Here is a 24,233-nt window from a genome sequence, read left to right as displayed (position 1 = left end):
ATCGGCACAACTCGAGCTCCGCTCATCCCGGAGGAACGTAAGAGACATAGGGATGACTGTTTGTGTATGCATTGTGGGGCATCCTCACATCTATTGAGGGATTGTCCTGAAGTTCCTCCCAGACGTTCAGGAAACGATCGCCCTCGGTGAGTGTTGGGACTCACTTCCGAGGGGCCATTCCAAGTCCTTACGCAACCCTTTCGGTATCCTCATCGGAGACACCCGAAGACTATCGCCTCATGGTTCTCACAGTAACCCTCAAACTAGGGGACACCGAGGTATCTTCCCTGGCTTTACTCGATTGTGGGGCAGCCGGTAACTTTATTGATACCCATTGGGCCGAACAGAAGGGAATCAACCGGATTGACAACCAAGAAGACCAGAAGGTGGAAGGTGTTGATGGCGAACCGTTGAGTTCTGGTATGATTACCCACACCACTCAGGAACTAACCCTGTACATACAACAGCATTCGGAAAAGATTGTCTTTGACATAATCCGTGCGGCCCACTTTCCCCTTATCTTGTGGATTTGCTGGTTACGAAAGCACAACCCCAACATTGATTGGACTAAGGATTTACTGAACTTTCATTCAACGTTCTGTAAGACGGAATGCTTGCCGGACCCCAAATTTGAAATGGTTAAGACTGCAAACAGCTGCGAGACCAGAGCCGTTCATTGCCTGCCACACCATCTAAAGGAATTTACTAAGGTGGTCACTGAGAAGATTCCCATCGAACTACCTCCACACTGACCAGATGTTTGCTGTATAGACCTCACTCCCGGAGCCCTGGTGGCCTTCTGTAGGATGTTCCCTCTATCTTTGGAGGAAAAACGTTTTCTCAGAGAGTATCTGGACAATAATCTAGCTAATGGACTTATCAGGCCTTCAAAGTCTCCAGCCGGGGCCTCCTTGTTTTTTATCCCAAAAAAAGAGTTGCAGGAATTGAGACCTTGCATCGACTATCGGGGCTTGAAGAAAGTGACCATAAAGGACCGATACCCAATGCCCTTGATAACGGAGATCATTCAAGCAGTCCATGGAGCCACCGTATTCACCAAACTAGATCTAAGGAATGCGTACCATCTGCTCCGAATACAAACAGGAGACGAGTGGAAGACGGCCTTCAGGACTCCGTTTGGGCTCTTCGAGTATCAGGTGATGCCCTTTGGGTTAGTAAATGCCCCATCCATCTTCCAACGCTTTATGGACCGACTATTTTCAGATCTACTATGCCATACTACCGTAGTATATCTTGATGACATTCTGGTGTTTTCCAACAATTTAGAAGAACATGAAAGTCACGTCAAGGAAGTCTTCTGAAGACTAAGAGAGAACCACCTCTCAGTCAAACTCGACAAATGCGGGTTTTCAGCCACATCCATTCCGTATTTAGGATTTATCCTTTCTAGTCAAGGTATTGCCATTGACCCCCGCAAGGTGGGCTCTATCCTGGAGTGGCCCTCGCCAAATTCCGTCAACGAGATCCAAAGATTTCTGGGTCTGGCGAACTTTTATCGAAAGTTCATATCAAATTTTTCCCAGATGATTGTAACCATTACGACCCTACTTAAGAAGTCTTCGGTTCCGTTCAGATGGACTACTGAAGCAGAAGACAGTTTTTGCAGTCTCAAAGAAGCCTTTTGTTCGGCTCCCATTCTTCTTCAGCCAGATCAAAGTTTACCCTTTATCTTGGAGACGGATGCGTCGGCTGCCACCATTGGAGCAGTCTTATTGCAGGAACATCAGGGCATGGAGCACCCCATTTCATATTTTTCTAAGACCCTCAATGCCAGCCAGAGAAATTATTCTGTAATTGAACGCAAATTGTTGGCCATGAAATCAGCTTGTCTGGAGTGGTGCCATTTTCTTCAGGGAGGCGAGCACCTGTTTACCATTCGGACCGATCACAAGAACCTTCAGGTCCTAGGGCAATTTGAATGTTACAATACACGTCAAGCCCGATGGGCTCATTTCTTCGCCCAATTTTATTTTGTCATTACGTACATACCAGGAAATCAGAATGTGGTGGCAGATTCCCTTTCTCGCCGAAATGACTACCTGCCAGAATCAGAACCCTCTCGAGAACGGATGTTTCCTCTAACCAAGCGGATCAGAGTGCTCTCCACATTCTCGAGGCAAGTGAAAGATGCTTCTGGAGGAAAATTCGAAGTGGACAAACACTCAAAGAACATTGTATATGACATCAGAGATGGTCTCTATCTGGTAAGAGGCAAACTATATTTACCCACACCAACATTTCGGAAGATGGCATTGACTTGGTGTCATGATTCCAAGATAGCTGGTCATAGAGGCTGCAAAGGCACCTTAGAGTACCTACAAAGACATTTTTACTGGCCAGAGATGAGGGAAGATGTTGATCACTATGTACGATCCTGTGCAGTCTGTCTTCGTAACAAGGCCTCACATCAAAAGCCTGTAGGGTTGTTAGAATCCTGTGCTGCACCTGTTGGGCCTTGGAGTTCTATCTCAACGATTTCATCGTTGAGTTGCCCCAGTCTCAAGGATGTACGTGTATAATGGTGGTGGTAGATTCTTTTACCAAACTGGCTCATTTTTCCCCCTTTCCTGGTGTTCCATCCGCAGCCGAAATAGCAGAGGTGTTCCTTAAAGATGTCTTCCGTCTCCATGGTATACCCACTAAAATAATCTCGGATCGGGGAAGAAAATATACTTCCCGGTTTTGGAAAGCCTTCTGTGATAGGCTGGGAGTGGAGAGAGCATTGACATCTGGATTCCACCCTCAATCTAACGGACAGACTGAACGCCTAAATGGTACTCTCGAACAATACCTGCGATGTTTCATAAATCTCCAACAGGACAATTGGTGCTCACTATTACCCCTAGCTGAGTTTTCTTATAATAACTCTGTACACTCTGCTCTTGGTATCAGTCCTTTTTTCTGCACTTATGGCTATCACCCCCGTTCTATCATACCACTTTTTGACCTACCTACCAACTTGCCTGCTGTTGATTCTTCACTTTCCCTTCTCAGAGAAATCCACAAAAAAACTAGGGAAAGCCTCAGTGAAGCACAGAAGCGTTACAAGACACAAGCCGACAAGCACCGCCAACCTGGCCCTGGGTGGGAAGTAGGATCTCGGGTTATGCTGTCCACGAGATATTTACCTTGATGGACTCATCCCTCCAAGCTGTCCCCTAACTTCCTAGGACCATACAAGATCATACAGAAAATCAATCCTGTGGCCTTTCGTTAAAGCTTCCCTAGGCCTTCGTAGGGTACACCCTGTCTTTCATACTTCGCAATTGAAACCTTTCCAGGAGGCTACCTGGTCTCGCCAACCCAAGAGGACTACTTTATCCCCAGATTCTACCCAGGGCGAGTATGAAGTTGCCCAAATCTTCGATTCTAGATATCGCAGAGGTAGATTGGAGTATCTTGTACGGTGGAAAGGTTATCGCTTGTCTGAAAATTCATGGGAACCTACCTCACATATTACAGCCCCTTTTCTGATACGCAAGTTTCATTACTTTCATCCGGGTAAGCCCGGGGGATGTCGCCTTAGGAGGGGGCATACTGTCATGCCTCAGCGAAGGTGGCGGATTTGGAACCGCTGGTGCTATGGACCGCCATAGTCAGTTCCGTCACGTTTGTTCTTTGAGTTGTATTACTGGTCTAGTTGTTGCGCGCGTACGTGGCCGGAGGTATTTCTACAACCACTTCCGGTTTACGGATGCGTTGCAACGCTTCTTGGTTACCCACCTGTTTGTTGCCTAACGCTTCTCCTGGTTCCTTCCCCGTTGTTTGCGGACTGTGTCCCCGTTCCTTCCTCCTCCCTCCAGCTACTCTTGCTCTCTTGTTTATTCACTCCTGCTCCCTCTCCCATCTTCTTTCTTATATTCTACTCTGTTTCCTGTGTTTTCTCACCCTCCTCAGCTTACTCACTTCCTTTGTACTCCTCTGTACTCATCTGTACTCTCCTGTCCGCCTGTGTACCAGCGCGCCTTTGGATTGCCTCTGCCTCAAGTTGTGCACCCTCCAGCCCGCCAGTGTACCAGACCTCAGCCCGCCTTTGGATTGCCTCTGTCTCACGTTGTGCACTCTCCAGACCTCCTGTGTACCAGACATCAGCTCACCTTTTGGATTGCCTCGCAGCCTGGACTCTACAATCGGCTTCGTATACCATCTCATCTACCGGCCCACTCCAGTCAACTAAAGAGGTCTCTGAGGGTTTTTTTGTGCCATTGGCTTTTTCCCCTTCTAGACGTTCCCGGAGGATTGCCCTTTGTCACCCTTGTAGGTGGCACGGTGGCATCCTTCCGTGAACGTTCCTATCTCCACAAAAAAAAGGAGAGACCCAGAAGAAAAGATAAGAGGGGTACCAAGAAGAAGGACGAAGGTGAGGAGCTTGGGAGGGTGGTGAATCGGACTCTTCTTTTGAAAACGAGGATATTGCTGACCCCAGTGACAGAGGCAATCAATGATACATTGAAAGACCATTCAGCGTTAATAGCCTTAATGCACACAATGGATTCATTACAGCCAAAGAACAACTTAAACCACTATTAAGACATCAAGGGTGAATGACTGACCCCGAAGAAAATTTCTGTGTGCCACTATTCAAGCTGGCGACCTAGAGGTATCGGTTATCTCGGAAGATTGCAATCCTCAAAGTCTAGGACCGCTGAAGGGCCACCAACACGGAACCGCCCAACCAAGAAAGCAAAACTGTGTCCATCAAGGAAGCAGGAAGATTGTGGATGAAACGGTTCACAAAGAAACATCTTTAAAAACTACGACGCCTACAACAAAAAGTAGAAACAACCTCAATCTCGCCACGATCGACCTAACAGAAAAAATTCAACAAGCCAAAATAAACAGAAGTGTAGTCGTAGAATTAGCTCCATCAACTCAAATATCAAGCTTATCTAACAATAATCCAAAGCCTGCTCAGAGTCAAAAATTAACAGAAGACGCAAACAGAGATTTTGCAATTTTTGAAAGTACTAAAAAGAAGCCTGACGACCAAAAACAAAGCATGGAACTGGGGCCACCAAGAAAGTTGACCTCCCAAAAACGAAAAGTAACTGAAGAAGTGATAAAATCACAAACAGAATTGTCTTCACAAGTTAACAGAGAACAGAGCATCAACGCCGACATGTTACTGCAAAATAAACTCAAGAAGAAGGAGTTCAACCTACATCAAGGTCCTCCCCTGAATCAAGTGTCGACTTGATGGACTTGAGTCGATACTCAATAGAAGAATACGACTCCTTCCAGACGTATGAAGCTCATCGACAAAACTCATCTAGAACAGATGGGTCTCCTAGACACTACCTCAAGGAGCCCAAAGAGCCTACTAATGAGCCTGACTCCCCAGTATTTCAGACCATGGCAAAAAAGCGAGAAAGAATGATGGAGAACAGGACCTCTGGAAACATCAACGAAAAAGAGCCCCACCAGCGCTCGGAAAGAACAGCGCCAAAGAACTCCAGATACCAGTCAGACAAAATAGCTCACAATGAGACCCGGCACAGATCACCTACAAGAGAAAAACATGGTCGATACACAAAAGAGTCAAGCAGGGACCAAAGAAGTTCAAGATATGTACCGTGTGATCAACACCTCACTGGTAAACATACACAAGCACACAAGGTGGAGGAGCGCCGACCAGCCAGAGAACTAAACAAAGAAAACCTCACATCATATCCTAATGAACAGAAAAACAATCCTGGCTCTGTTTCAGGCGGTGCCGAATCTAAGGAAATTGCACACAGACGATTTAAGATTTATTGAGTTCTGCGAGGATGGTCGCTTTGACCAAGTGCACTTACACATTCCGACTTCAGTAGTAAAAAGAATGTTGTCAGAGTCAATTGAAAGCTTCCTAGCTTTGGGATATAATCTAACAGAACTAAATAAGGACACAGATCAGGACAAAAATAGATCTACCACTCCATACAACAGGAATTTAAGTTGCTGAGCCTAATGAGGCATACATATCATACGCTGAATATGTCCGACGAACAACAACAGAAAGACCAACAACCAACCAAACTATCCTTAGTCCCCAGCCAAAGGAAAATATGAATATGAATCAGACCTTAGCTGAGGATAACGATATGCCAAGGGGCAGTGGTGAAGCCACCAGAGAAGACCAATATAAAGACCCCTTGGGAGTGGGTGGAACACCAAAAGGCCCCCAAACTACATTCAAAGTCACCTTTGAGCAAGAACTGGTAGGAGAATCCAACGCCAATTCCCAGATGTCCAATAAGTCGATTTCAACACGAAATAACAACAAGGGCTGGTCATGGTTGGCGAGTGCTCTAAACACTGACCATCACAAATAGCAACTCGTCCCGGGATCACTGAAGCAAGACGGGGGAATCAAAGAACATCACTCTAGGACCATGGCCATTGTCTCTTGGAACATAAGAGGGTTTTCACATCTAACAAAAACAAGTGATGCACACTTTGATATCATCTGCCTACAGGAATCATGGCAAATGAGAAAACCGTATTTGGATGGCTACGAAATAGCAATATCACCAGCAGATAAGGGGGCAAAAGGGAGACCTGCCTCGGGACTGATAACCGCTATTCAAACTGGTGTTGGCTTGGAATTAAAGGAAATTATTGTGACCCACCCTCTAATGCTGGCAACCTTGATCACTTGGCACGCAAAAAGAGAACTTGAATGGTCCACCTCCAAGTTAATGCCCAAAAAAGACTTTGTTCGTTCGCAGTGATTAACGTATACTGGAACCCGAAAGCCATAAATAAGAAAAACTTTCTAAAGCTCGTTGAAAACTCCATTGACGAAGCGCGCACAAGCTTTTAGGCAACATACATATTAGTCTGTGGAGACTTAAATGCCACTTGTCCAAACAAAGAAGAAGACTTAAGTGTGAGAACCACAGGCTCAGGAGCACTTGCTTGGGCTAAATTAATGGCTTCCAGAGACTTACACAATCTGCATACGCCAGATATGGGCATCTGTCTTGAGATACAAAGTGCCATATTTCCATATTAGGGCCTTATATGGCTGCATTAAGAGTTAAAACCAATAGCTTATTCAAAGTATGTGCTAAATGTTGAAAGTAATGTGGCAGCGCCTCCATTACGCATTAGTGAGCTACAAGGAATATGCAGGCCTAGGAGGGGTGGAAGGTTCCATTATGCATTGCGCATAGGCAGGCATGGTGGAGGCCCCAGTTCAGTAGCTAATAGAGACTTGTATTGGAGGGTTTGGGAGCATTATAGCACCTATATAGCGCTTAGATAGCCAATCTTTGAAGCGCTATAGACACTAAGCTATGAGTGCAGGCCTGATAGAGCTTGCTCCCTAGGGGTTAATTGATTTCAGCTTCTCCTAGAATATTCTGTCTTTGCAACTGTAGCTCTGCATGGCTTCATAAACAAATCCTCTTTCCCTGGTACGGCCTGGTACGGCCTTGCACACACACTGATAAGACATTCCTGTGCTTTCGCAGAGGGGCTCCAAGTAGGGAGGGGCAGAGAAGGGAGCATGTTGGAAATTTACTGATCTGGGTTTTTCCATGGGCAAACCTATATTTTGCACAGGGAAGGTTCTGGCACTGTGCGTCATGTTGATTGACGGCACAAGAGCACAAAAGGTGCACGCACCCAGAACTGAAGGCGTCAGTTCACTTCAACTGAACCCAAAACAAAGGTGTCACTTCACAATGCTGTGGTAGCCATAAAAAGAAATAATCCGCCCAGGTAATTTACTGCTGTGGAGGCGTGCCGGGCCAATAAAGCAAAGGTTCCAAAATAGAAAGGTGGCGAGCAGGGCACGCAAAAAAAAGGCAAGCTGCAAAGAAGGGGAGTGAGAGAAAGCAGCTGGAAAAACACACGGAGGAAAGGGAAAACTTGAAAGAAAACACACATGAAACAGGAGCGGTGTCTCACCAAGCGTGACTGCAAAGAGGAGTTGCAACGCACCAGTCTGAACACCTGGTGCCTAATTATAGTGATGCAGGGAAAACCGAAAAGGCTAGAGCGTTGCCACACATTCCCTACGGAGCGTGATGGGACGCCTAGTACCTCCTCATTCTATCCCATAGCTTCCAGGAGCGAGTCATGACAGTCTCACTGCAGCTCTGAGACAACAAAATGACAGCAATTGTGTGTCGGTTCACCACGGCCGATAGCTTGTGTGATTAAGACTTTTCCCCTTCAGTAAGTCAGTCATGGCTGACTTACTGCTTGGGAATGATGCCAGGGAGCAGAAGGCAATGAGCAAAGCGGGAAATGGCTATGTTCATAACGCTCCGATGAATGGTGAAGAAAGATTTATGTTCAATTAGGAAAGAATTTTCATGCGGTTTCCCTTGAAAAAGTTGTAATTTGGATTGCAAAGTGAGACGAAGTTCTCGCTCTATTTTGGCATGAGGGCAGAAAAAAGTTGCGAATATTTGACATGCAAATTGTGAATAGTGATTTAAACATTGCTACTCAGCCCCAGTGTGCTAGCGAGTGGGGGGCTGTAATGTAAGGAGGCGAAGGTTCGCCTTTTTAAATGTATGCTTTTGAGTGTTGACATTCCTGAAGATAACGTGGGAATGAGCTGAGTTTAGGAGAAAGAGTAACAGCTGTGTTGAGAGTCTAAAGAGGTTTGTTTTTTAGCAACTGTAATTCCATGCACTGGGGGTGCATTCTGTTTAATGGGACACACTAAAATTGGCTACATTGCATTTTAGCTGTGCTGTGCTTACCATGGGTGAGAGACTCACAAAAAAAGTGAGTGAATGGCATTTGTGCATTGATTTGTAATTGCAGAATCAGTTTGCAATGGTTTGGGTGGAAAGACAATTTATATTTTCTAAATTGCCCCAAGAGTATTTGAATGTTCCCCCTCTATGCCATGGATTTGCTGCTAAAAACAAAGGAAAGGTTGCTATTAAGTGATGTATGTTTTGGAAATTATAGTGACATGTTGACTGACATATGGCAAAAAAAATTGTTGACACATTGATAGCCCACAAGCCGAACAGAGTGTGGGTTATTCCTGCAGAAATCGTGCAGGGAGCTGCACTAAAAGTGACATTTTTAAGTGCAATGATTTGTTTTGGTCTGGCAATGGTACAACATATTGGAAAATCTGTGCGTGATAAGGTAGCACAAAGGGTCAGTGCGTTGAGGGTTCTTCTGAAAGATCTCACATTGCATTGGAGTAAGTTTGTGAAGCCAAACTACAAGGTTATGAGGAAAAAATATGCTTTTGAATGGGGCATTGATCAGCAGCCTGTCTTTAAACATGCTAAAACATGCTTTGTAGAATTGTAGAATTACATCGAGTTGAAGCTAATGACAAAAAGTGCCTCTTTTGAAAATGAGAGTTCGTGTCATTTTGCTGTGCAGAGCTTGTGACTTGAAGATAACTTGCACAGACATTCCTGTCATGGGCTGGGTGCGGAAATGGCTATGGGAGGAAGAAGTGAGAAAAGCAAAGAATGCCGTGCATTGTCCAGTAAAGTGGTGTTTTCAACAGCGCACAGAAGCTGGCAGTATATCTGGATGAATTGTGTGAAACGAGTGCGTCCCTTTGTAGCCGCCCCAGTTTATGAGTTATAGGCAGCGGAGCAAAGAAACAGGCTTGCCTCGTGTGCGGCGCTGCCATGCAGAGGATGGATAAATAATGACCAGCTTGGTGCATTCCACTCCCATCGAGGAGACTCTGCCAGTGTGAGCAAAGAAAGAGGTGGGGGTGCAAGCCAGAATGCTGAACTGAAAGCAGTAATTGCCGTGAGTGAGAAGCTGAAAAAAGAGCACAATCTACCTGGCACATGCTGATGTACGCATGCTTTCTGACATTGGCATGCTGAACTGAAAGCAGTAATTGCCGTGAGTGAGAAGCTGAAATAAGAGCACAATCTACCTGGCACATGCTGATGTACGCATGCTTTCTGACACTGGCATGCAATAACAGAGCTGATCAGAGGCAAGGAATTCGCCCAGTATCAACACTGGAAGAAAAAGAAATACTGCATGCAAATGGCAGGCTGGGCGCATCGCGCATTTGAACATTTTGGAAAACTGTGAACCTGTGAATGGGCTAAGAAAAGACAGCTGCCCATTTCACGAGATATTGCTGTGCAAGCTGCATCCCAGTGCCCCATGTGATGTGAAGTGAAGTAAAGCGCTGTGCACTGGAGAAGAAACCTCTAGGCACTTTGAGAAGTGAAAATACACAGCCAGCAAAATGCAAGCTACTTTGCCAGGGCTGGAGTAACTGACAAAGACATTATGGCATTCCAGATGGAAGAAAAACTGACAAAGGTAGCCGTTTTGCAAGAGACAACATGCAGAACTGGGCTTTGGCGTATAACATGAACACTGCACATTGGCCATGATCCAGAAGCCTCACGGCTTAGTGCAAGAATGAATGATGTGTTGAAGCAAATAAAGAAACTGACTCAGACTATCGCTCTCAAGGGGTGGCCCAAGAAATCAGCAGACACCCGTTGGGAAACTGACAAGTGGAAAACCAGAGGCTTTAAAGACACTGGCTGTATGGAGAACTGGAAAAATGAACGAAGCTGCTTGTGCAACTGCAGGCGGTATTGGACTGAAAGACTTTACCGATGAAAATGGAGTGATGCTAGCAGGGCAACCGAATCGAGATCATGAGACACTGGAAGCAAGTTGGCGGTTGGCGCCTAGCATTCGTGATCTCTTTGGTGACAAAGAAAAGCATTGATCCATTGAGAAGTGTGATCTGGGTACTTATTGTATGGCTTTTGCAAATTACAGATCGATTTGAGCTACCATTGACCAACTATGATTGCATTGCACAAATGAGTTTGTGATTAGGCAGTTACACCCCATATGTTTGAAGGCAAATAAGCCCCTGTACTACACAGAAGGGTGGCAAATAATTGTGGTAGCAATGTGTGTGTAGTTACCTGATGAGACTTCTGAAGGTGGGGGTGGTATTAAGGAAAGGGGTGGATAACACTGATATTGTACTTTTATAAAATCCCAACATTTCCGTTTGTGTTTTGCCTAGGCAAAAACCAAGAAAAGTAGCGTGCCATGATTGGGGTAGACGTGTGCAATTTTTAGGTACTACTGATCAGTCAAGCAGATGCATTCTCAGAGAAAGCGGGTCACTGTGGGGTGCTATGTGAACTTTGAACCTGTCCTGCACCGCACTCAATGCTGCTAACGTGTGTGACGTGTGAGGACATTTGTTCTGCAACCTGCGAGAAGTGCCCAACAGAGTAATAACTTTTACTGAACTGTCATGGTGCGGACTTGGCATATTGTCAGACACTTGATGCTGCACATTCTCAAATGATTCAGTTGATGGTTTTAATAACCTGGTTGACATGTTTTGCCTTTCTTGTCTAAAGGACTTTGGACAAAGCAACGGTAATAGGTTGTAGACTGTGACATCATGCACCACAAACCGCTGTGTGAAACAGCACTTGAATGCAAACAAGTTGAAAAATGGTTTTTAAATAAACTTGAGATGAATCTGTAAAAAACGAAAGTTTTGCTCTTCCAACTGAATTGCTTTAACCAGAGTTTTATTTAAAGAAAATGACTACGTTGCACGTAGCCGAGAGAGTGTTTATGAATTGTGGGGGCAGCAGGTTTATGCGAGCAGGAGCGTAATATATTTTGAGATAAAATGAGTGCGCACACCAAAGTTAGCTGTGCGTATGTTAAGGTTCTTTATTCGAAGAAATGCTGCCAAGTATTAGAGATTATAACATTTGAAACACAAGGATACTTTTACAGCCTTAGGGCGGGTAAATTAAACAATGACTGACTTGTGACACATTCTTTTACACGGTTTTTGTTAAACCAACAAGTTTCATGTTTCTGTGGGGACGGCTGTCTCCAGCACACTGATGCAAAGAGTTATATTTCATTGTAGACATTTAGAGTAATTCATTTGTTCTTCTGATTGCTAGTGCAATATTGAGTTTTGATGCAAATTAGTAGAATTGCTTTTATTTAGAAAACCTGGTGCCCATGTGTTCATCTTGCTCATGAAATTAGATGGTTTTAGGTTGGGTTCCACTAACATGGGGGAAGTGTCTAATCATACAGCCCATAGTCACGTTTGTATGCCCTGGGAAGAAGGGGGTGGATAGGCCCTTAGATTGGACGGATGCCAGGTTTAGAGTTGGTAATCATACGTAAATGCAATAGTGCATTGTAGATTAGACTACACCAGATTGCCTTGATATTTTAACTGCATGCTGCTTTTTAACTGATGATTAGTTAAAGGACAATTTTTTAGGTCTTTTTGTGTAGGCCAGGTTTTGGATCGGGTAAATGTCACTGTTCACTTTGTGTACATTTTTGTTTAGCTAGGGTTTTTATTAATCTTGCATGCCACGCTGACTAACCGCTAGAAGATAGTTTGCTTAAACCTCAAGGTCTTTAACTACCTCATTTATCACTGCACTACATACCATGTTGATGGGTATTAGCCAGCATTGTCGCCCACACTTTGAAAAGGGGTGGAATGTTGTGGGATACAAAGTGCCATATTTCCATATTAGGCCCTTATATGGCTGCATTAAGAGTTAAAACCAATAGCTTATTCAAAGTATGTGCTAAATGCTGAAAGTAATGTGGTAGCACCTCCATTACGCATTAGTGAGCTACAAGGAATATCCAGGCCTAGGAGGGGTACATTATGCATTGTGCATAGACAGGCAGGGCGGAGGCCCCAGTTCAGTAGCTAATAGAGATTTGTACTGGAGGGTTTGGGAGCATTATATCACCTAAATAGCGCTTAGATAGCCAATCTTTGAAGCGCTATAGACACTAAGCTATGAGTGCAGGCCTGGTAGAGCTTGCTCACTAGGGGTTAATTGATTTCAACTTCTCCTAGAATATTCTGTCTTTGCAACTGTAGCTCTGTAGCTCTACATGGCTTCGTAAACAAATCCTCTTTCCCTGAGATGGCCTGGTATGGCCTTGCACACACACTGATAAGACATTCCTGTGCTTTCGCAGAGGGGCTCCAAGTAGGGAGGGGCAGAGAAGGGAGCACGTTGGAAATTTACTGAGCTGGGTTTTTCCATGAGCAAACCTATATTTTGCACAGGGAAGGTTCTGGCACTGTGCGTCATGTTGATTGACGGCACAAGAGCACAAAAGGTGCACGCACCCAGAAGTGGGTGGGAGATTCATCGGCGGACCGTGTGTGTGTGCCCGGAACAGGCTTTTTGCGGCACCCTGCAGTGCTGTCATCTGAGCGGGGCTGGCAGCAGTTAGCTTAAGATGACCAGGGTCTCCAGCGCTGATTAATGATACCATCTCAAGGGGCGTAAGACTGTGTTTCTCTAAGTTTTGTGGTTTCTCTAAGTTTTGTGATTTCTCTAATGAGTTTTGTACTCTTCTCTAACTTGAATGCCACATTGCTGCTAAATTTACTGTTCTGTTATATTATGCTTTTTGTCTAATAAATCTTACATTTATACTGACAGTGTCATTTCACTAGTATGAGTTCACTACTTGGCACGATAGGACCTGTAATTTGGGCTGAATTGGGTAATTTATGCTCTCAAGGGCTGGTCCCTGGGAAGAAACACCCCTTTTCAAGACAGCATCCAAATACCATCTTGGGAAAGAGATGGGCAAAGAGCGACTATTGATTATATTTTTACGTCAAGGGAATTCCTTCCACATGTCACGTCTTTCCAAGTCATAAAAACAACAAAGAGTGATCACAACTTACTCAGAGCCACATGGAAAGCACCAGCACAAAAGAGAGCTTTAATGACAACAGACATTGAAAGGCGCTCTAACGGAACCCGCCTAAAAATAACAGATGCAATGATAACATCGTTAACTAAACACTACAAAGGATCAACAATCATGGATCGGTGTGTTAATACATGCCAGGCGGTGGATTACCAACCACTCTTGATGTATTACCATCATTCTATTGACCGCTCAAAGACCAAAGTAATCAAGCACCTTCATGTCTTCAATGAGCTGGTGGCTGAGAAAAAGAATATAATGAGATGGGAGAAAAGACGAACACTAAAAAGCGGTGTTGAAAACTCTAAAGAGAAGGCAACTAAAATTGTAAATACTTATAAGAACTGGCTACTGTTCCATAGAAGCAAACTCTACCAATCGGACGCCGAAGAGATGCTCACAGCCATCTCTAGTAGGAAAACCACAGATTTTTGGTCTTTGATAAGACAAATATCAATGGAAAACCAAGAAGCAGTACAAAACAATGTTAGTGAAGAAAACTGGATTTCACATTTTCTGACTCTCTACTCGGGCCCAACTAAAACTGCCAACAACCATCTACCGGATTGGGAATCTTTATGGAAAATCCTATATGATGAAGAACTCATAAAGAAAAAACTCTCAAAATTGAATAGATCCAGAACCCCGGGACCGATGGGATCAGAAATATTGACTTGAAGGAACATCAAGATAAATGGGCGCCTTTAGTATCAGAGATTTTTAAGAGATGTGTGCTAACAAAATCAGTTCCTCCATCGTGGAAGCGCGCAACAATTGTCCCAATTTTTAAGAAAGGGGCGCGTGATTGTCCAAAAAATTACCGTCCTATAGCCCTCTTGGACGTTATAGGAAAGGTATTCAGTTCCTTTTGCTCAGACAACCTTCAGGAATGGGGAAGAACAGCTCCTTGCTTGGATCCTTTCCAAACAGGATTTATGATATGATATGATATGATATGGCATTTATAACGCGCCTATACACAAGTGTTTTAAGGCACGGAGGAGACTGTTACATCTGCTAATATTCTACTACTAAGCTCCTTAAAGGGGAAAATTAAAGATGGCAGTCCAAGAATTTTCATCACCTTTATAGGCCTGGTTCAGGCGTTCGACCAGGTCGACCGGGATCGCTTATGGTATAAGCTTACCCAATGGCAGTGTCCGAAATCAATACTTGAACCAATCCAAGCCCTCTATACGGACACAAGCATGAACATCAGGCTGAATAGTGAAGGACTCCTCACGGAGAGTGTTCTTACGCATAGAGGAGTCAAGCAGGGGAGTCCCTTGGCTCCTACCCTTTTCAACGCATATCTGGGCGACTATCAACACTCTAATGAGAATATACAATCATTTCCACCAACTCTAGGAGATGCAAAAATATCCCGTCTCCTGTACGCCGATGACATGATATTGCTTGACCAGATTCCTGTAGGTCTCCAGCAGCATCTAGACAACTTGTCAGAATATATCAGTAACAACAAACTGGAGATCAACAAGGATAAAACTAAAATAATGATCATGGAGAAGACATCTAAAAAATCTGACAATCTTGAATGGTACCTGGAAGGAGTCAAAATTGAAAAGGTAAAAGAATTCAAGTACTTGGGTATCCTTTTCAACAACAGTTCGGTGGAGCAACAAATGCAGATGACCCTATTCGAGAAGATTAGGAATTTGGCATCACAGACCAAAATGATGGACAGAAAATATGGCTGCTTTTCAATCATTCCCACAACCAAATTCTATAAGGCCAAGGTAGTACCTGCGCTAATTTATGGAACAGAAGCACTGCCTCAACTTCCACAGAAGATATGGTTAAGACTGGAAGGTTACTTCTGGCTTCGGATCTTAAATCTGCCCTCCTCTACACCAATGCCGATTATTCGACGTGAATTGGGCTTGATGTCTTTACAAAGTATTGTAGAGCGAAATACGTTGATGCTATACAGAAAAATCATAGCCCCGACGTGTCCTCCAGTATTCACAATAATTCGGGCCGAACTAGAAAAAGGGAAAAACACTGTCATTAAATCCTGGGGAGAGAACAATGAGGCAGTCTTGGAAAGAATAAACAGCTCAGAAGAGGAATTGTGGATACATCCAAACAAAATGAAAATAAAACTTCTGGAATTTGACTGGATCAACACACATGACCTAGCCAGTAAATACAAATCAATGGCAGATGTGCCAATCATTCCAAGAAAAGTGAATCAGTTACCTGAGTACTTGAGAAAGTTCCCGAAGAAGACATACAGAAACTTCTTTCTAAGGATTAGGCTCAACATCTTGCCTACGAATGTAATCCTAGAAAGAAGGGGGCTTTTGTCCAACACAGACTGTCGATATTGTCTCAAAGAGGACCATCCTGAGACTTTGAGACATTCACTCTTGTCCTGTGGAGCAGTTTCCCCTCAAAGAGACCAACATCTGGGCAACGTGTTCTCAAAATTTAAAACATATTCTGAAGAAAACTGGTGGTTCAGTCTGCTAAGTGGAAAAAGAGTACAATGGGTAATAGCAGTGGTGGCGTTTATACAAAAATTGGACTTGGGGAACAAAACAGTGGGAATTTGAGACAGTGGACAGATTGAGCCCTATCTCTCCTTTCTGGCATAACTCCCATCCCTGATCCACCACTGAATCATTAGGACAATACCCTAAAGAACCCTTAAAGATCCTAATGGAGCCAAAAAGGTTTATAAAGACTCTAACGAGAATATGTTTTTATTCTTTTCTTCTTTTTTGTGGAACTTCAAGGGACTAAAAGTTTTAAAGATGTGAAAGAGGATTATATCTTGTAAAACATTGTAAAACAATTGGACAAGTAAATAAAAAAAATGTTGCCTTTGACCTCATCACCAGTAAAACAATGCCATGTGACCGTAAAGAAACATGCCATCCCCTTCCTGCGATAGTACCAAAATGTTGCCCATAAACCTCTGACCAGTACTATTACTGCGCCTTTGCGCAGTCCCAAAACTGCAACTCACATTACGCTAAGGGAAGAAGGGCTTGCAGGGGTGTCCCCCGTTCCCCTCAGTTGGCGTAATGGGGTTTGGGGTTGTAGGGGTGTCTCCAGCTTCCATTAGATGGTAGCGGGGGACAATTAGGGAAGAACATGTTAAGAAAAAAAGAAAAAAGGACCCTGCAGCGCCAGTTCAGACCCACATCAGTGGGAGAAAACTGATGCTGCAGGGATAGATGAGAGACAGAGGCCAGTTGGGCTGGGCAAAACAGTGAGGTGCGATTTCCTGAAGCATCCCTCTGAAGGGGGAATTGTCCACAACTTCAAAAGACATTATAAAAGCTCTTTGTTGCCAGCCAAGCCTGGCAGAGACAGTTGCTGTGGGGATTTGTAGTACCGCCCACATCAAGGGCAAATCTACCTCATTGACAATAAAGGACATTATACTTTAAGACATTTTCCGCCGCCATCTGAATAAGCAGCAATGTGATATTATGACAGTTTTCATGTGGTTTTTCGGACAAGCACAATGAGACCATGTGCCTCTTTCTGGAATGGCAGGAAAAATGCATTTCTGGGTGAAGCATGAATGGCACAGACATTAACTTGGGGAAAATATGCCAAATACTAGCATGCATATATGTAGCCGTTTGCAGAATTGTTATTATATTTTTTCCTAAAAACAACGAAATTGTGCCCAAAAGAGATGCTACCTCGCACAGAGTTGGCGATCAAACGATTCAATTCCTTGTGAACTATGGGATCTGCCTGTCTGATTTTTATGATGGTGACTAGTGTAAATATGAAGTTTTTGTTACATAATTAAGTTTTGTAAAAAATAGGCTCGTGAGACAAAGGGAGTCATAAGTTGCACCCACATAAAGTGATGTCACTTCCCTTGAACCAACCAGCCCGGAGGGAGGAGGGGACACCCATAGCCGGGCCTATCCCATTCGAGGGGGAAATCCAGAGTACTTCTGTCCAGATTGTAAAATTCTCTGTCACTTTGACTGTATAAGGGGGAGACAGGGAAGCACTAGAGACAAGCAACTGAAAACCAGACCCCAAGATCCAGGAAAGAAGAGATACAACCAACTATCCAGATCCAGGCATACCCAATAATCCAGGGAGAAAGAAGGAATGACCGCTGATCCCCTTTAGGAGAATCCAGTGACCAGACCTTTTACCCAGCTGACCCATCCCGCTGTCCACAGTGACCAGACCTTGCCCAGCTGTTCCCATCCAGGAGAGCCCAGCTGACCCAGTAACCAGATCTCTTGACCCTGCTGCCCGTGACCACATCCTTGGCCCGCTGTCCAGAGACCCTGCTGGCTGTCTAAATGACCAAACTCAAGCTTGCCTTGTTAGTATCCTATCACCCAGGACCCAAAAACTGCACATCTTGCTCTTTCACCTTGCATCCTGTTCAAATACTATTAAAATCCCATAAAAACCCTAGTCATATCCCAAATTGCCAGTATCCTCTGTGTACCCTTTCCTTAGGAGAATCTGTGTTAGTCTTTATCTGTTCTTTATCTGTTTGCATGTTTCTTTTCTATTTTTCTCAATTATTTCTGTAAGTCCTTAGTATCATTTGAGTTAAATTAATTAATTCCCCTTTAAAGAGATTCATGGTGAGCTGCTTGCAATTCGAACCCAACGACTTCATGACAAGTGCCTTTCTTTAACAATGCTAGTCTTTAAAATATAGCCTCAGTAGAACTAATCATTGTGCTGTGAGTTTACCCGTGTATTTTTCTTTTCTTTAAAAAATCTGACTTGCATTTCCCATAAAAAAATATACTATCATCCTATAAAGAGCCATCCCTTCCCCTCAGTATCCTATCTGTTCTGTGCTTTGTTTCCTATCCCAAAAAAACGATTTCCGTTTTTGACTGCTAAGCCCATTTCCTTAGCTGTTTGCCAGTTTAAAGCCTGTGTGAAATAAGAAATTGCAATCCAGCCGCGTTTGTTTTTCCTGTGCATTGATTTCCTCCCAAAACCGGTTTTCTCACCTGTGTTCACGTTGCTTTAGTGCCCTGCTCACTAGCCTATAAGCTTTCTTGTCTCTTTAGTGCAGCTGCACACATTTCTGTCCTAGCTATCCTACCACAAGAGTAAACTGATCTGTTAGTAACCAGTAAAATCCAAGTATGCCATTTTGCTAATTTTGAGGTTTTTCATTTTTGTTTTTGGCCTCCCATTCTGGGGTGGTGGGTTGAATTTTCAATCTGATTGTTCCGTCTTCTTTCGGACTCCTTGCCACTGCTTTTCATCCACACAGAATTTAGTCAGCAGTTGTTTGGGGGAAGTGTTGCAGGTGGAGTGCATAACCTATGCGTCATCTGTGATGAAAAGTGATTTTGTTTCCATGGCCCTCATTACAAGTCAGGCGGTGGACCATGGTGCTATTAGCACCATGGTCCATGCCGGATTCCGCCATGGTGGATGGCGGAATTACCGCCCCATTCCAAGGTGAGTGGGCGGTAATTCCCCATTCACCATTTGCCCTTCCCCATTCCCATTTTTGCCCCATAGGGCATAACGGGGATGGGGAAGGCGCTAATTACGGCACCGTAAATTACGGTGCCGTAATTAGCACCAAGGTCGCTTAGCGCCTTGGACTTTAAAGCCTGCAAAAAACAGGCGTTAAAGTGTGAATCAGGCGTTAAGGGTTAACGGCGCCGACGGCACCGTTAAACCCTTAACGCCTGACTTGTAATGAGGGCCCTTTTCTATTAAAGGTGTGGGTATCTTATGTTGAAAGTTGAATTAACTGTATTATAAGACTTTGCATTTGTATTGCCACACTGTGGTGGCTGCTGCCCTAAATTTTGTTTTGCTCTGATTTTCATTTGAATTCTAAAAATAAATAAATATTTCATTGTTACATACCGGCCTGGTTCATTGTCCATTGCGACACTGGGTATTTGTTAAGGTTGGTGTGAGACAGGTTGGGTACCTTCTCAAGAAAGAACCCAGGGTTAAAATAAAAATAGAAAGGCGTTTTTTATTGTGCGCCACCTTCAGTGTCAGTGGAAGAAGTCCCTGGCTGGAGTGTGCCGTGCCATAAAATCTGTCACACTGCTGGCATACTTGTAGTCTGCCAGTCCCAAAAGGGAACCGTTATGCTGCTACCAGCACCCTTCATTTCTGTACCGCCAGATTTGGTATGAGGCCCTCTGTCTCTGTCTTTGTCTCAGATAGGTACATTGTACCCCATGAGGAATAAAAAAAGCATGTGTGAGTTGGCAGAGGAGGGAAAGGGGTAGCGTGAAAACATGGGAGGCAAGATTTTAAGGTTCAGTGAAAGGGCAGCATGAAATTTGAGAACCACAGTCACCATTTCTCCCTCCTTCTTACATTTGTTAGCAGGCAGAGAGATGCATCAAACTGCGCTCTAAAAGGCTAAGGTGATATGCTTAGTGGCCTGCTGGGACTTTAGCCCATAGAGGACTGGGCCCGTCAAGGCTGGGCAAGGAGTTTGTCAGGCATCAGTCAGGCGTTGGATGGGGCGGGGGCCAGAATCCCTGCTCGTTTTGCCCAGAAGTCCACCCTGCTTACTCCCAAACTCATCTCACGCAGTCCAAAATGAAATCCCGCCGACCCCCTGACACCAATAGCCACAACTCACCTGGTTATGACACAGCACCACGTCTTCCGTGTCAGAGTGATGCTGCAGCCCTGTAAGGGGTTCTTAATGATGAAATGGGGAGCAGAAAAGATGGAAACTGGAGTGTGGATCCCTCAAAAAAATATGCTCCATCTTGGCCTAAAAAGTGGATGGGGTGTGTCAGCTGTAGGACGGTGAAGAGCAGTCTGTTGGTAGTGACAGACAGGAGTTTTCTCGAGAGGGTATGATGGATATAACTGGGGTACCTTAGTACCAAAGTGTCAAAGTGGGTTTCATATTTGGAGGGTAAGAGGACAGTGAAAATATGCATTAATCTCCAATATAACAAAAAACAATGCTGTATAGTTTCAGGATACTGTAAATGCTTGTGGTTTATCATTTAAACATGTTCTGCATATTTCTATGATTCAGCTCCAAAATAACATTCAGGCGCCTTCATGTCTGTCTCAGTCATACATGAAGGCGGCCTAACATTTCAAATGCATATTATCATAATGATTATCCGTTACCTCTATGATGGTCAAACTGCGTTCCAGCAGGATGCTTTCACTGTTTTTACTCGAGGTAGTATTTTTCATTCGTTTACATGCAATATAATTGGAGACTGTTTTGTTTTCATTAAAAGGTATGTTGCTTGGTATGTATTTCTCAGGCTCTTGAAGTATGCTGGGTTTGTGGGGTTGTTCTAGAATCTTGGTATTTTCAGTCAGCTGCAAAAAAAGACAGAGTTGTGATGAAATGCACTAATTGATAAAATAATATCAGTCACTCTACTCTCCTTTAGCCTTAACACATGACTGTATAGCACCGTGATTTCTTATCACTATATTTCAACCATGTTTGTAGAACAGGATAATATAAACGCTAGCCAAAGAAAGCGCGATGCAAAACTTTGTGAACCTTATATTTTCCAGACACATATATTCAAATGGCACAAAATTAGGCTAAAAATAACTAAAACGATGCTCATATTCGAGGTCATCGTAATTTGAGGGCAGGGACTTGTTACGTTTGCACTTCAGCGTAGATAGGTCCCTGCCCCCCAAATTTTCCTCATTTTCTTGCCGGATTGCCAAAGGGGAATATAAAAAAAGGGGCGTACACGCTTGTAGGTCGCCCTTTTATACTCCGCCGCCGTGCAGATGAAGAAAACGCTGTCTGCCATTTACGCATGGTGGCAGCATTTACAGTGGAGTTCTATGGTGCAAAAAGTCTGCTGACTCCATGTGAATCCCTAGCATTTGCGCCAGCATAAAAATACGTGCCAGTGCAAATGCTGGAGTTTCTGTATGGCAGCGAGGAAGGGAGTGGCGGAAACCTAAGTTATGTTCCACCCCTACTCTATGCCATACACATCAATGAAAATGAGCCCTAACAGAAATAAATTACGTTAAATCCTGTTCTTTAGAAGTGAAATTGACATAACTGGGGTTTATAATTAAACAACTTTCAAAAGAAAAGAAATGTAACTTAACAAGTATGGGAGTATCCTACCTAACGATATCAGATTTCTCAACTGCTAAACTCGATCCCTAAACATCTTTTGTTATAAATTAAGTATTAATTATTCTTTTGCAGTATTATCACTCCAAAATAAAATATTAATGAAAAATGAATTCAGGAGTCCTCAGAATGAGGAATTTGACTGTAGGAGCTTGCAGAATACTGGCCATTCCATCCTCCCGAACCTCATTAAACATTATCTACGAATATTCCTAAGGCACATCCTGTACAATTTATGACCCAGGAATACTGAGAATGACCCTTTGGTGCCATGGCTAAACGAACTGGCGATCAAATTACCACAATACAAAATATCAAATATATATATTTTTTAATTACATTTTTTATTGCCATTTATAACAAACCATAAATTGCAAAACAATAAACATTCCCCTCAAATCCCCCCCTCTCTCCTTCCCCATCCTTCCCAGGTCCTGAGTGATCTGCTCAGTTTACTCCTATAGATCAAGTTTGCCTTCCCTTTCCCTTCATGTCTCAGATTACTCTCTGTCTGTTTTTGCGCTGTATTTGTGTTGTTTCCTCTTGTCCCCTCTCGTTGTTGATGATTTTCCTCTTCCCCATCTCATCGCTTTGATATTGCTTCCCAGTCTCTAGTCGGGCATGCTTCTCAGACGAGTCCCAGGAGATGCATCTTCCTTGGGCACCAAGCTCTCCTGGAGTCCTTCATTAGAAATTGTGTCACCAAATGCAAGTCCATGAGGAATTTCTGGTGTTACCCCTGATTGCATGTTACTTTTTCCATGGCAGCCAGGTTCCATATTTTTCCCACCCATTCGTGTTGCGTGGGTGCCTCTTTTGTTTTCCATTTGCGGGCTACTAGGAAGGCCCGAGCCATCTCCAGGATTACGTAATTTTGTTGCTGGGATTTCATGGGCAACTTTTCTAGCTCTCCATCCATACCCATTATAAACAGTCCCTTGTTTGGTGTCTCCTCCATTCCCAGTGTACCCCTCATCGCTTCTTGAATCATCCCCCAAAATGGTTCGATTGTTGGGTATTGCCACCATATGTGACGCCAAGTTCCTTCCTCCCTGCATCCCCTCCAACATGACTTGGACATCATCTGGTAGAATTTGGACACCCTACTAGGAGTAAGGTGCTATTGATACATCATGTTTATCCAGATTTCCTGAATTTGTAGTGAGTGTGTCAATTTGGGTATGTTAGCCGAAAGGCTTTGCCATTGTTCGGTGTTGACCGACTGGGACTGGCTGTTCCTAGTTGACCATGAACCGTCTTTCGCCAGATTCCTCCCCCTCTTTCATCAGTCTGTAGAGCGCTCCCACTAGTTGTTTATCCCCTGAGTTAGTGGATATAAATTTCTCAAACAGGGTTAGTTCACGTGTCGCTGCTCCCTTACTTTAGGGTTTTGGGCCCAGTGTGTCAGCTGGGCATAGTGAAATCTTTCCCCTTCCTCTACACCAAAGTCACTTTTACATTGGGGAAAGGATTTGATCTCATCTTGTTCGTACAAATCCCTCAGCATCCGACAACCCCCTTCCTGCCATTTGTCAAATCCCGTCGTAGCCCACCCTGGCATGAATTACGGATTGCTAAAAATCGGAGTGAGCAGTGATGTTTGCCCTACCAAGGATTCAATGTCACTACAATACATATTACGGGGTCTGTCTTCCCGGGGTAGCCATAGTACCTTCTCTAGATCTGTTTCCATCACTGCTCTATCCATTTCCCTCCACTTTTTACCTCTGTCCTCCTTTGCCCAATCCCTCATTACTATGATTTGGGCTGCACGATAATACGCTATAGGGTCGGGTTCCCACCCCCCAACCCTATTCCTAGGCTGCAGCATTAACTTAGGTGACATTCTTGGTTTCTTCAGCTCCCAAATAAAGGCCTGCGTGTCTTTGCGTAGGTTTCGGAAGAAGGACATCGGCTCCTTTGCGGAGATTGCCATGAACGCATATAGTAATTTCGGCAGTACAGCCATTTTCAAGGCATTTATCCTACCCATCCAGTATATGGTTAGGGGGCTCCAACTGTGGAGCATATTTTTGATGGCCTCCATCAGCAGGGGGTAGTTAGCCCTGAAGAGTTGGTCGATGGTTTTAGTAATATAAATTCCCAGATATTTTATTTTATTCGGGGCCTACGAATATGGTGATCCAGATTTCATATCCCCTTCCCTCCCTGATGGTATTTGTAGACTCCGTATTTCCAATTTGTTCCTATTTATTTTCAGCCCGGCTACCTCCCCAAACTGTGCCAGAGCCTTGTCTACTGCCTTTAGGGATTCATGTGGGTTTGTCAGAGTTAGTAGCATGTTGTCTGCGAATACTGCCACCTTATGCACCCTCTTGCAAAATGGGACCCCTTCTATGTCTTGGGTAGTTCTGATCGTGCTCAGAAGAGG

General features: G+C 44.0%; 1 protein-coding gene across 2 annotated transcripts in view; it reads right to left on the bottom strand.

Moving 5' to 3' along the window:
- LOC138581368 (formin-J-like) overlaps positions 1-24,233 on the bottom strand; it is a 1,098,959-nt gene that overhangs the window by 617,491 nt on the left and 457,235 nt on the right. For both annotated transcript variants that reach the window (XM_069652650.1, XM_069652651.1), the window contains one exon: positions 20,848-21,048. In XM_069652650.1, the coding sequence (XP_069508751.1) occupies positions 20,848-21,048 (201 nt within the window). The remainder of the gene's footprint in view (positions 1-20,847; positions 21,049-24,233) is intronic.

This window comes from Ambystoma mexicanum, chromosome 3p (assembly GCF_040938575.1).
Source record: "Ambystoma mexicanum isolate Mex_15411 chromosome 3p, UKY_AmexF1_1, whole genome shotgun sequence".
NCBI lineage: Eukaryota > Metazoa > Chordata > Amphibia > Caudata > Ambystomatidae > Ambystoma > Ambystoma mexicanum.
Note: the sequence above shows the minus strand (reverse complement) of the source record. Positions and strands in the feature narration are given on the sequence as shown.